The sequence below is a fragment of the Mycteria americana genome, chromosome 1 (genome assembly GCF_035582795.1).
Source record: "Mycteria americana isolate JAX WOST 10 ecotype Jacksonville Zoo and Gardens chromosome 1, USCA_MyAme_1.0, whole genome shotgun sequence".
NCBI lineage: Eukaryota > Metazoa > Chordata > Aves > Ciconiiformes > Ciconiidae > Mycteria > Mycteria americana.
In genome coordinates this window covers 70,465,872-70,478,343 of record NC_134365.1, presented here as the reverse complement: position 1 = coordinate 70,478,343, position 12,472 = coordinate 70,465,872, and the positions used below count along the sequence as shown (strand labels likewise).

Below are 12,472 nucleotides of genomic sequence, written 5' to 3'. Positions count from 1 at the left end.
TAAACTCACTTCAGCACTACTAGATAACTTTTTGGCTTTCTTGCTATTATTAAGCATTCATCTGTCTTGGCTAATGTGAGATGCCTTGCTAGTAGTTGTTTAGTAGGTAATTTCAAAACACTGGCCAAGTTTTATATCTGTTTACCATCTGTGAATGGTGAGAGTAACTTCAGGCCAATGAGGAATGAAAGATCTTTGATTAGAACTGAAAGATGTAATTGCCTGGCACAAATCAATATGGTCTACCTTTAAATATTAATAATGTTGTTATAGCTGTTTCTTTATTACTGATGATCTTAATTCAAATCTATCATTCTGGTGGGAAAAAAAGTTGTGTTTGATAGCCTTTTAAAAATACAGTGTGTATCAGGTATTATTTCAAAAACTGTGAACTCTTAAGAATATTGATGATCATGATGCTCTTTAAATATGAAAGTAAACAGAGTAAACAAACACAGTATTTATTCTGGGTGATTATAAACCCTGAAAGAAGAATTGATTTTGGCAAAATGAAAAAGCAGAGTAGCTGAGAAAGGTATTTATTCTGGACATTACAATCATTTTGTACAGAGAATTTAAGAAAAAGAGTGTCATGTTAAATAAAAAATTGGTGAGTCCTTCAGTTGTGTATTTAATAGCACCACAGAAATAATTTCTTGGCATTCCCTTGTCCTACCTGTTTTGGCTAACAGATAGTCTGGACCTGAATGCAGAAGAAAAAGCTGCCCTAATTGCCAGTACCAAATCACCCATCTCTTTTCTCAGTAAACTGGGACAAAGCATTTCTCGGAAACGCACTCCAAAGGTAACCATACCATAGTCTTGATAAGACTTGTGTCTGTTAGGCTGCTGTCCAAGTAGGTGGTACTAAAAATGTATGTGTAAGTGTGTATCTGCTATGTGTTTACAAGAGACCATGTGTTCGTCAGCTCTTGGCATGGGACAATACATGACATTTATAACTGCAGAATTACATCCGTAATATGTACTCTCAATTAGTGGTATATTTCAGTCTTAAAATCCTAGCCTTGTGGTAGTATTTGGGGATATATTTTGTATTGGAACATAATGGGTTGCTCAGTTCCCAGTTAGTTGAAAGTGTTGAAGAATGTCCAATTGGAAGGTAAGAATCCCCTTAAACAAATGGAGAATGAACCCAGAGAATTAATCAGTTGCGTTGCAAAGCTTATTTAAGTGCACTGATGACATTTATCTCAGGCCAGAAAGGTATGAGAATCCTTATCTTTGGGTTTTTTTTTTTCCTCCCCCCATTTTCAGGACAAAAAAGAAAAGGAACTGGATGGTGCAGGAAAGAGGAGAAAAACCAGCCAATCTGAGGATGTAAGTATTACAGTGAGAAAGGTGTCAGGGAAGAAAACATGGTAGGTTCCTTGTTCCCACTTCAGTCGTTTCATTTTCTATATCCAGGCAGGGTTATAGAAGATTTTTTTTTTTAATAAAAATTAATTATTCTTCAGAGGTTACGCTTTGTCATAGCTGTAGTGCAAATATTTTACTGATGCTTATGAAAGAATAGTACACAACAAATGAAATGTTGCAGTTCCCTCATATTCTATTTTTACTGCGATTTACTTTGATTTGACAAGGACACCAAGAATAAAACCTTCATTTAGTAAAGTCATGCAGTATAGTTAGTATTTTCATTCATATTTAAACTTTAGCCTTGGTTAGTGCAAAAATCATACATTTCTAGTATGCCCCATGAGGCAGTCCTTCACTTGTACCTATTTGGCTATAAACATTTCAAGTGAGTTAAAATTTAGTGCTTTGAGTTGTCAACGAAGATTTGGAGATAGGCCTTTGCTTTGTGTGAGTGGATGCATGGGAGTGTTTCAACTGTGATCTCTTTGGTAGGTAAATGTATCAAATAAGGTTGAAAAGAAAAGTAAAGTTTAACAGAACATGACATGCCAAAGGAAATTAAAATGTGAGCTTTCAAGTGCAGACTGATAGATTTGTTTTCTACAGTGTTAGAAACCTATCACAGCAAAGAGGTAGAGAGGAAATGGTGATCCAGTTGCATCTTGTTAAATTTTGATATCGCTGATTGTTAGGAGGACATCCCGCGAAGCTACAGAGAAGAAAGGCCTACACTGGTGAGCGCCCTGACAGAGAGGAGAATTGATGCTGCCATTGGGAATCAGAACAAAGTCAAGTCTATGGCAACCCAGCTACTGGCCAAGTTTGAGGAGAATGCACCAGTGCAGTCCTCAAGCTTACGAAGACAGGTAGGAGATGGATAACAAACCCCTTTATTTTGGAATTATGGAGGAAAATAATGAATAATAACATGCATTCCTTGAGATGGGAGGGTAGTGGTGCTCTTCTACTTCAAAAGCTCTCCTAGGGAAGAGTGAAGCTTACTCAAAACAGAAAAAATTTAAATTTAGGAGTATGGAATAGAGAAGAACTCCCTAATAAAAGTCTATTTCCTGTTATTGCCTGTATTGTGTTACATAATCTCTTTCAAAAACATCTTACCAGCAATTAGATTTCTTTTATAACTATTATTGCTGTTGAAATCCTTTCCAGGAACATCCCATTTCTAATGTTTAAGAACTATCATTTAATTTCTGATTTGAACTTTTTCGTGCCAGGTTATGTCTGTCTGTTCTTGTGAACTGTGATTAAGTTTTATATGTGTGTATAAGTGCAGCAGATAAATGCCTGGGAGTTTCTTTGCAATTGGGATATTTGTGTCATTCCAAGAGAGGCTTCCTGATGACTGCTGGTTATTCAGGATGGTATCTGAACTACTGCAGCTGCAGGGTAGTTGTCTGAAGTTAGATTGAGTCACTTCAAGCTACTGCTAGCAGTGCAGCGTCAGCAGTATAAGGCTCAGTATGGTTTAAGTGCCTGAGTTCTTGCTCTGCTGCGTAGTCTGTCTTCATAGCTTGTGCCAAGCTCTGTGCTGCCGTGGCCAGATTGTGAGTGGGACCTGACCTAGCTACTTTAAAGCTAGCTCAAGTATGTCTATGCTACACTGCACCACCAGTGTTAGTAGTATAATATAATCTCAAAATGGTGATGTTTATCCTGCTCTTTAACAATCAAATGTTTCCTCAGCCACTACATATTGGCTTGAATAACCAGGCTGATTTGAAGGAACAGTGAAAATAAAGGGAAGGTCCAAAAACATATGTAGTTTCCCATTTTTGGATGTTTTTTCCCTTTTTATATTTTACTTGCTAAATGAATTCTCCCCTACCCTATTTTTTTTCTTAAATGTTTGTCTGTCTTATTCTGTATCCCATTCCTTTGGCTTTCTTTGAGTTTCCTTTACTATTTTATCTCTCCTCCTTGGTACCAACCCACTTTCCCTACAACCTGCATGCAGCAACCCGTCCTGCCTTATCAAGAACGTGTTCACAACCAACCATCCAGCAGACGAGAGCAGGGCCGTCTTGCTCCCATACCCCAGTGGAAACAGGTAAAGAAACTGATTATGAATACAATGCATTGCCTGCACCCAACACCAGCTATCACTGTCCTGTTTTTTAAACCAGTCCTTTTCTAGCACCTTGTGTGAGTCCATTATTTTAAATAATTTAACTTTTAATGAATAAAATCAACATCTGCCTTTGGTAATGATGCATGGTTTAATGTTTCAGAAGTACTTAATCAAATTTTTCCTGCCCTCTTATGCTAGTTTCAACTTCCCAGGCTTTCAGTGGATGTTTTAGCAGAAACCTTGCCAACAGATGCAACCTAGTGAAGACATTTTGTCATCTGAAGTATTTCTAGATTTTTCTGTTAGAAAAAAAATTGAAAATATGTAAGCAATTATCGCAACCAATGAGGTTAAAGGTGTCACGCCATCTATGATATCAAAGCTCTTCCTTGGTATAAATAGTAAAATTGATTATCAGTTTTGCTACTTACATGTGAAATCTTATGTGTTCTGCGGTTACAGGAGACTTTACTGTAGTTTCCTTTTCTCTATGACAAACGTAGCTGTCCTTGCCAACTTCTCACATTCATTGCATTGCAGATTCCTGTATTACTGTGAATTAAGTAAATATTTGTTTTTCTGCCACAGAGGGGGGCAGAAAAGGGATCAACAGCAGAAAAATCAGCAGATATCAGATCTTAGTTTCTCTCGTGTGTTTTGGCCCCGTGTCATTGCCAGTGTTTTTCTTTCAGCAATGCACTTTCAAAAGCAAGGCTTGTGACAGACGATCTTTTCAGGCAGATAGGCATACTTATCTCACTGGCTTCCTCTGCTTCCACTGTTTCCCTGTGCAAATGGTCTCCTCGCGTTTCTGAGAGTGCTGAGATACATTTTTCTGGAAGTCATAATTTGGAGAAACATCTGCTTCTTTCTGGTTGCAGTTTAATCAGAGCATACTTTGGAGTCAAGAGGAAGAAGATGACACTAGTTTGAAAATTCACTGTTCTGCATGTTTATGGATTCATGTTGAACTTGGTGTTCAAGGCATTCAACACAATTAGTGCTGCATGTCATGACCATTGCCATGATCTAGATTTCTCTCCAAGAAAGAAGACCTAAACCAGGGGAATTCTTGTCAGTAGGACTGTCAAGAGAGTCTTAAAAATATGTCAACATTATGTTTAGGTTTCCTGATTCAGTGTTTTTTCTTCTACATGCTGTCTCATAAAAATCTTATTTATAGGCTAACGAGCACCTTCAGGTAGATACACATCATCCATGATTAAGGCAAATTTCATTTTTTAAGAATACTTCCCAGGTAAAGGGGAAGAACCCAAAGAACTGATGCAGAAGAGCATAATATGGCTGTACAATATTAAGTCAGTTGATGAGCACTGCTTATGTTACCCCACAAAAAAAAAGGAAGACAAACAATGCAGTCCAGTTTATCTCTGTTCAGAAGGATGAAGATTTGTGTTTTAGCACTTGGAGAAGATCACATCCCTGCAGCCTTGAGATTTGTGTTTGAACCTGCTATTGAAACTTTACGAAGGCTTTATAATTAAGCCTTTATGGTGAAACACAAAAGTTCTTATTGTCATCCTTTTGTAATTGATCAAAAAAAGGACAAACTTTTGTTTCCTGCTTTCATGATGAGGATTTTCTCCTCACCAGAGAGCAGTTTGTTGTTGTTTTTATTCTTGTTTTTGCTTGCACTACACAATTAAAAAAAAAAAGGGGGGGGAGAAAAAAAATCCTTCTGGTCTCCCTCAGCATTGATAGCATCTTCATATAGGCAGCAATATAGGGCAGATCTTTGAAAAATTTTTCTGTAACAATTGTACTTCCAGAGGACTTACATTGTTTTATTCAATACTGACATTGATTGCCTTGTGTGGATGATTTCCCTCTCAAGATTACAGCTGGAGATGATCTTTCCTTGAGAGGCTTTACTGCGTCAACAGAAGATGGTTGGTTCTTGGGTCCAGGTTTCATGCTGGATTTTGCAATGCTTTTCATCTGACAATTGAAATGGAGAATAATAAAACTGGGTCTCAAGGATACAAAATCTGCAGGATACAGTAGGATCAAAGAAACAATTGATACGGTCCATATTCCAAAGGTTCCTTATTACTTGCCTGGGGAAATGAAGAACATCAGTTGTCTTCATTCAAAAGCTATGGGAGTATATAGAATCATTTATTCTTGACTGATCAGAGATCAGCTGAGGCAGGAAGTCATCCTCTGAGCCAAGCAGCCAGCTTTGCCAAGCTTGGACAGAAATCTATCCTGCAGGAAGTTGTTGCTGAAGCAGTGCTTCAGCTGGCTGCTGGGATTCCTAATTCTGGTTGCTTAGCCACGCAGAATCTGACAGCTGTGAGACTGTGTGTTACTACGGTACTGAAATGGCTTTCTACTGTGACACTGGGCAGTCTAGCTACAAAGCTATTTCCTGGGCCACAGATTACCAACAGTGGAGTTGGTGCAGGTTACCAGTACATGTTACTGGAGATACTGTAAAGGATTAGTATTGCTCCTAACAAGCTCTTTAGGGAGGATGTATGTTTACTGGAAAGAGCTGTTCATGAAGCTATAGGGAAAGGGTTGTCTTGTTTGGCACAGGTGTCAGAGTTTATGAGCAGAAACTTCTGTCAGTGACTGCATATAAGATACATCACATAGCAAATACCTTCTACTGAAGAGTCCTTTGAAGAAGAGCAAAGCAGTTCCTAAGGGGACAAAGTGGTGATGTGTTATTCGGGGAAACCACAAGTTGTCTAATGTTTTTGTCAGTAGGCATAATGAAGTTGAGATCCTCAGGGGTCTTGGGGAGAAGGGAAGTTTTGTGTCTTGTGTTTGATAGGTTTGGTCCTGCATCTTGGAAACTGCATGGAAGAGGAAAGTATACTGCAAAAGCATAAGAGTGGTTGCAGGGGAGAAACTACACAGTTGCAAAGGATGTGGTCTGGGTTGGACCCCCAGTTTTGATGGAAAATTTATATCTGTCTTGGGCTATTGCCTACCAGTGTCTGTCAGATGGACTTCCTTAGCTGTACTTGCTTATCAGTTTAAGTCTAGAATCTTGCTTTGCCCTGGAGTTAAGAGTTACGAGGCCAGCAGTTTCAATGAGTTTGTAAGGCAGACTGTCTCTGTGTCTGTTGTACAGGTGGGGTAGGGGTGGCTTGCTACGACAGGATTCCTATAAAGAGTGAAATTCTGGCAGAATCTATTCTCAAGCAGTTTTTACTTTCATCACAAGACCTTTAATGCTACCTCTTTCTTGTGGAAAGGGAAAACCTTCAAAAGATCAAGCAGGTTAAAAACCTCACCAATCTGCTGCTCGCAGCATTCTGTGTGGCCTGCATTTTCCTCGTGAGTTGGATTACAAAGTTTGCTTTATTGAGCTACACTTTGAGAATGTTGATCTGTGTAGTCAAAATTGGGTTTCTGCTATTATGAGCACCTCAGCAGCAGCTAGTAATGCGTGAAGATACTGTTAAGTGTATGTGCACATTGGAAATGTGTGTGATTTTTTTATGTGATGGTAATATCTCCTAAAATAACTGGATTGTGTTTCATGGTGTGGTGGTTAATCTCCTCAAATGAACGCCTACTCGTATAAAAACGTCTTCCATGGTGTGTTCTATTGCTTTCCAAGCCATTTTGGCTGCTTTGGGGAAAGAGCATCTCATCAAGGATCATGAAGCCATGAAAAGCCATGTGGTCTATCCAGAAGATGATCTGTTTGGGTATGGTATGGGAGACGAGCCTTTTAAACTGAATTTTATCCTGGCTTTCCAGACTCTCATCTTATGGCCTTCAGCAGTTTTCTGCCATAGTTTCATAGGTCTCCCAACAGCAACAAGGTATGTGTGTGATACATAAGCTTAAATAACTGATGTTTGCAAAGACGCTTGTGAGATAGAGATCACGTCTTTTGGTGCAAATCTCTCCTGCCTCTGGAGTTCTGATGCTTGTTCTTTTGAGATGGTCCCCTGAAGTGTGATAAAGGTGCATCAGTACAAACTCTTTTCAGTAATTCTGTTGGAACTGTGTTTTTTGAAGATATGTAATGACTAACTGAGATGACCACAGTCAGCAGGGGCTGAAATCTTAACAGAAGAGAACTTATACCAATGATTTCTGCAAATGTTGTTTTGCTTACTTAATTTCTTATTTAAATCTGCTGATATATCTTTCCTCTTTCCTATAGCCATCTTTGTCTTTGCATGCTCAGAAATACATCCTACTGGAGGACTGAACATGTAGTTCATATACCTGTACAATGTTATATTCTGAGATCTGCTATGGAAAAATACACAAGTTTGTGAAAATGTTGAAATTTGAAATGCAAACTCGGCCATGGTCAGATGAAAGTCCATGAACAGCTGTAGTGGTTAAAAATGTTATCACTCTTTCAGCTAGAAATTAGTGACTTCACAGCTGAGCCTTTTGAAACAGCATATAAATGTTCCTCATCCACTTCAGTGCAAAGTCATGTGCTTTACATTAAGCTGCTTGTAGCATCTGTTTGAATTAGAAGAGTTGGGTGGTTGGGTGGTGGTGTTTTTGGTTTTTTGTTTTGTTTTGTTTTGTTTTTTTCTTTTTCTTTTTTTTTTTTTTCTGAAAGGGAAGAGAACACCCAAACAGATGTTAGTGCCAGCTCAGCTGTAAGGGCAGTAAGCAGCATCTGTAATATCTTTAAACAGCATGCTGTTTCTTTGGAGGCTATCTAACAGTGGCTTTGGATACACAGCATTTTTTTTTTTGCAGTGCAAGCATTTCCAGATATGCTCTGGTGAGAACTCAAAGGAAAAGGCAAGCAGAAGATGTATTAATAATCAAGAAGTGGTTGAGAAAAGACTGTACATAGTGAGGAGGCACAGAACTAGAAAGGCATGTTTTCTAGCATATTAAAATGAGGACATGTATGTGCATTGTGTAATATTTAGACTATTAGATATGGCTACATTTTAGCTATAAAACAGCTGTATTTCTTTTCTAGTAGAATGGCAGAGTACAGTTTACCTTGCCTGAGATGGTTTAGTATCTGTAAGCTAAAGAGGAGGGATCTGAAGGTACAGAACACTGTGACTTGAGTTGTATTGCTAATGAACTGCAAGCAAGAGTAATTAGGTCAACAGGATATGGATATCTTTAAACATTGCAAGGCATAGCAATAAGTAATTTTTCATGAAGCAAAGAGAGCAGCCCAACTGTGCTATGGAGAGTTCCAAGCTGTACGTTTCACTGATTCTAAGACCTTGAGTCAGAAAATCAACTGATGATTGATATAAGTACATGTTGGCTGTCCCTAGAAGTATCTGTCAAATGGACATGTGATTGTGTGGCTGTGGGTGAAAAACTTCGGTCTTACAGCTTCAGATAAAATATGGCTTTAGGAAATGCGTGAGAGGTGTGACCTTAGGATCATGGTCTCTCAGTTCATGTGTTCTGGCCTGTCTCACCAAAGTCAATGGTAATGTTTTCTCTTTCTACCATTATTATGATTTTTTTTTCTTCTTCTGTTTTAAAAAAAGCTGAGGAATAAGGAACGTTCTCGGACCTGCCCCAAAAAAGTGATCATGCTCTCTTCTTCCACTCCACCTTCCTCTCCACCGTATCCCAGGCAGCAGGTGATTCCCTCTGCATGCTCTGTCCCTCTCTCTTCACTACTGCTTGTAGATCAGTTACTGGATATCCCATTTACAAATGCATTTCCAATTTTCTTTTTTCAGACAGTGATAGGGCTTCTTCACCCTCGTAGATTAGAAACACAGGTTGGCGCTAGCTCACCAGAAGTGTGATTGTGATGATTAGCTGATGCACTGGAGACTCCAAGATTTTACTGCAGGGTAATTTGTAATTACAGTAGCCTTTTCCCATTTTGAGTTGCAGCAAAATAGAAATTAGATGTTTGGAGTAGTGCAGGGAAAGAAAATGCCTTCTTCCCCCCCCCCCCCCCATCTCCACTTTTCATTTAAACAAGTGTGAATGAAAATTTGCCCTTGTATTCAAGAAACTCTTTCAGGATTACTTGTATGAAGTGCCTTTTTAGAGTGTTGTAGTGGCCTGCACATGTCCAATGTGGTCTTTCTGTTTCCCCCCCCACCCAAGCCTTTGTCTCACAAGAGTTTGTGTTCAGTCTGTCTGAGTTTGAATTTGGAGCAGAGAGCTGTTCTGAACAGAGTGTGTAAATGTGCATTCAGATTTTTGTGCACATGTGTTTGTTGTCCTTCTAGTTAAATATTACCTGAAATCCTTTAATATTTGTGTCTTATTGTACATGGTCATCGTGCTTCTTTGAGTTGTATCTTTTTAAAATTTTTGTTTCATTTCCGTACTGCAGTAATAAATTCCACTCCTCCCTGATTAGTCCTGAACTAACCTTGAGGGGATGAAAAGACAGCTGCAGTTCCATAGACCTCCCATAACTTTAAATAGGAATTGTACAAATTACTTTCCCCATAGGTGGAAAATGCTTCTTTGCTGAACACTTGTATGCCTATAAACTCTGTAAAGGCGTGTTACCTTTTAGCAGAGTATACAAGACTTATTCTTGGACATAAAGTTTGACTAGCCTTATTGCTGTGACTTCTCAGAGTGTTGTTACATGTTACATTTAATCTGGTCTAATTATTGTCAGCCTCTGGAGCACACGTTCTCTGCTGCCTCTCTGGCATCTGCATCTGCAAGTTAGGTCAGGTCTGCTTACAGATCTGATTTAAAACTGTCCTAACAAAAAAGTGGTTAGTTTTCTGGCACACTGTGGACAGCATGGTGCAAGAAAGGATACAGGAATGGACATTGAGGTAGAATGGGTGGGGAAAGCCCTTTTTATTAGCAAAACCCACATTTAAACTGAATTGAGTGTAAAATTACCAGATGATGTGCTAGCTAGCTGCCTTCCTCTTGTCAACATCCTTTGAAAATTTTGACAGATACATTTTATGAGAGAAGGATGTTTTTTGCCAAGCTTACAGATAGACAAACTAAGGCAATTAAATGCTGATTTTTACTTTTTAACCTGTGGCATGGGATTCATTGTCCATATTGGCTTTTGGTCACTAAGGACCCCGTAGTGTCTGTCATTTCCCTCCCTAGCTTCTCCAAGTGTTTGTTTGTCCTGTGTCTTTTTGGTTGCCTAGTTCAGTCAGGAGATCCAGCTACTGCTGGGCCCAAGTGTACTTTGACCATTTTCTATGTTGTATCCTGTAGGAAACTTTTTTTTCATGTCTTCTTGCTCAAACAAATAATAAAAAAAAATCTTGGCTTCCTCCTTTTAACTCTGAGATATTTTTACCTACTGTGCTACAGAACTGATCTGTTGGACTCAATTGAGAGGGCTGTGCTTTTGGTGACATTCTGTTTTCCTTAGGAATGATTTCTTTTCCTGAAATTCTCTTGGCCCAGGTCTCATAGCGAGTCAGATGGATCTATATCCTTGTTACACTGATGTCTTTTAAAACCTGTACCTCCACGCTTCTAATGCATTCATTCTGCCACTTCTTTTAAACTTCCCATTTTCTTCCTTTGATCTAACATCACAGTATGGGTTATATTGAGTGTCTTACCATCTTTATCATACTAATTTCATTACATCATGGTACTATATTGTGGTTTACTGACCTAATATGGATATATACGGACTGTTTTTTAAAATTTTCCCTACAGGATCCAAGTTGTTATTACCAGTTTTAGAATATTCTTCTTAATAAACTGTTCTGCTGTCATTATGGCCTCTTCTCTGCCTGCATTGTAAGAAAAATCAGATGAAGTGTGTTTTGACTAGGAAGCTGGTCTGTGGTTGTTATTAAGCTCATAATTTTTGCCTGCAGAGAAACAGGGAACCTGGTGCCGACTATCCCGGGGAGCAGAGTCCCAGACAGGAAAGGGTAAAGAGCATGAACAAATGGCATGGATGCTGATGACACAAGGCTGTAGTGGATGTGTGTAATACAGAGAGCAAATGTACTGGGTAGTGAAACACACTTATCCTAATGCTGCTGTTAACACGCTGGAACTGCTGAGGGTCAATGAGGAGTGATTATTTCTGTGTGATACCCACATAAATGCATAACAAGCCTTCATCAACAGTTTGCTATACGCTTTTATTTGCTGTAGATCTAGTACTTAAGCTCTTCCCATTCTTTTTCTCTTACACCTCTTTATTGAAGTATGCTGTGGCTGTAGCAGAACAAGAAGAGTTATGTTTTGTGCTAATTCATGCGAACATGGTTGCATTGTTTCCACTGCTTGCTTTCTGGATGGTTAAACAACTGGCATTCCATCCTGCCTCCTACAGGCCAAAGTAAAAGGAAAAATGATGAGGCATTATTTAGCATAGAGACTTTGAAGCCTTCTTCACAATGAAATATTCAACGGTCTGTCTGAACGGCTCAGTATTATACAGAAGCATGGGAAAAGAAAAGATAGGCACTCAGAAGAACTGGTTGATTTGAATTCATATTGACAAATTAATTGACATTCCAGTAAAGGCTTTGAATGAATTAAGTCGTAAGTGGTAGCCAGCTATAAAACGGTGGCAACTTTCAGAATGTGTTCTAACAAAAGACTCTTGTGGGCTGAATGTTTTCTGACAGGCAATAGAAAATGAATAAGCGTGTGTCTGCAGTGACACAGAAGCCCACAACTTTATAATAGGCCCTAGTTTTAGTGAAAATGATCTAGTAGGAAGGAGTAGGTGGAACTGAAAGCAGCTCAAAGTAGAGAGTATTATTAATGCATCTGAATGGGAAAAGTGTTTCTCGTAAATTGGGTGGGAACCCAATTTGGTGTTCTGCTTTGGAGGACAGTTAGCAATAGCTAGTGGCACCCTGGCATTCTTGACAATCAAGCCTGAGGTTTCTTCATGCACATGTTTCTAGTTCCTGGCCCGTTTATTTTTGAACTCTACAAACAAATTAGCTGAAGGCTGTGTGATATTGCAGGTGATACTCCTGTCCTGTACAGCAGGCCACGAACCAGGTCTTTTTTCCATGTCACTAAGTACACCACACAACAGTCTAAGAAGATTGGTACGAACGACCAGAATAGCAG

The 12,472-nt window shown here is 39.0% G+C and overlaps 1 protein-coding gene across 1 annotated transcript in view; it reads left to right on the top strand.

Annotated features, from left to right (window-relative positions):
* Positions 1–12,472, top strand: part of MICAL3 (microtubule associated monooxygenase, calponin and LIM domain containing 3) — a 166,521-nt gene that overhangs the window by 71,211 nt on the left and 82,838 nt on the right. Inside the window, exons 14-19 of the mRNA XM_075505378.1 lie at positions 693–805; positions 1,279–1,341; positions 2,076–2,249; positions 3,359–3,451; positions 8,953–9,048; positions 11,251–11,307. Coding sequence (XP_075361493.1) covers positions 693–805; positions 1,279–1,341; positions 2,076–2,249; positions 3,359–3,451; positions 8,953–9,048; positions 11,251–11,307 — 596 coding nt within the window. The remainder of the gene's footprint in view (positions 1–692; positions 806–1,278; positions 1,342–2,075; positions 2,250–3,358; positions 3,452–8,952; positions 9,049–11,250; positions 11,308–12,472) is intronic.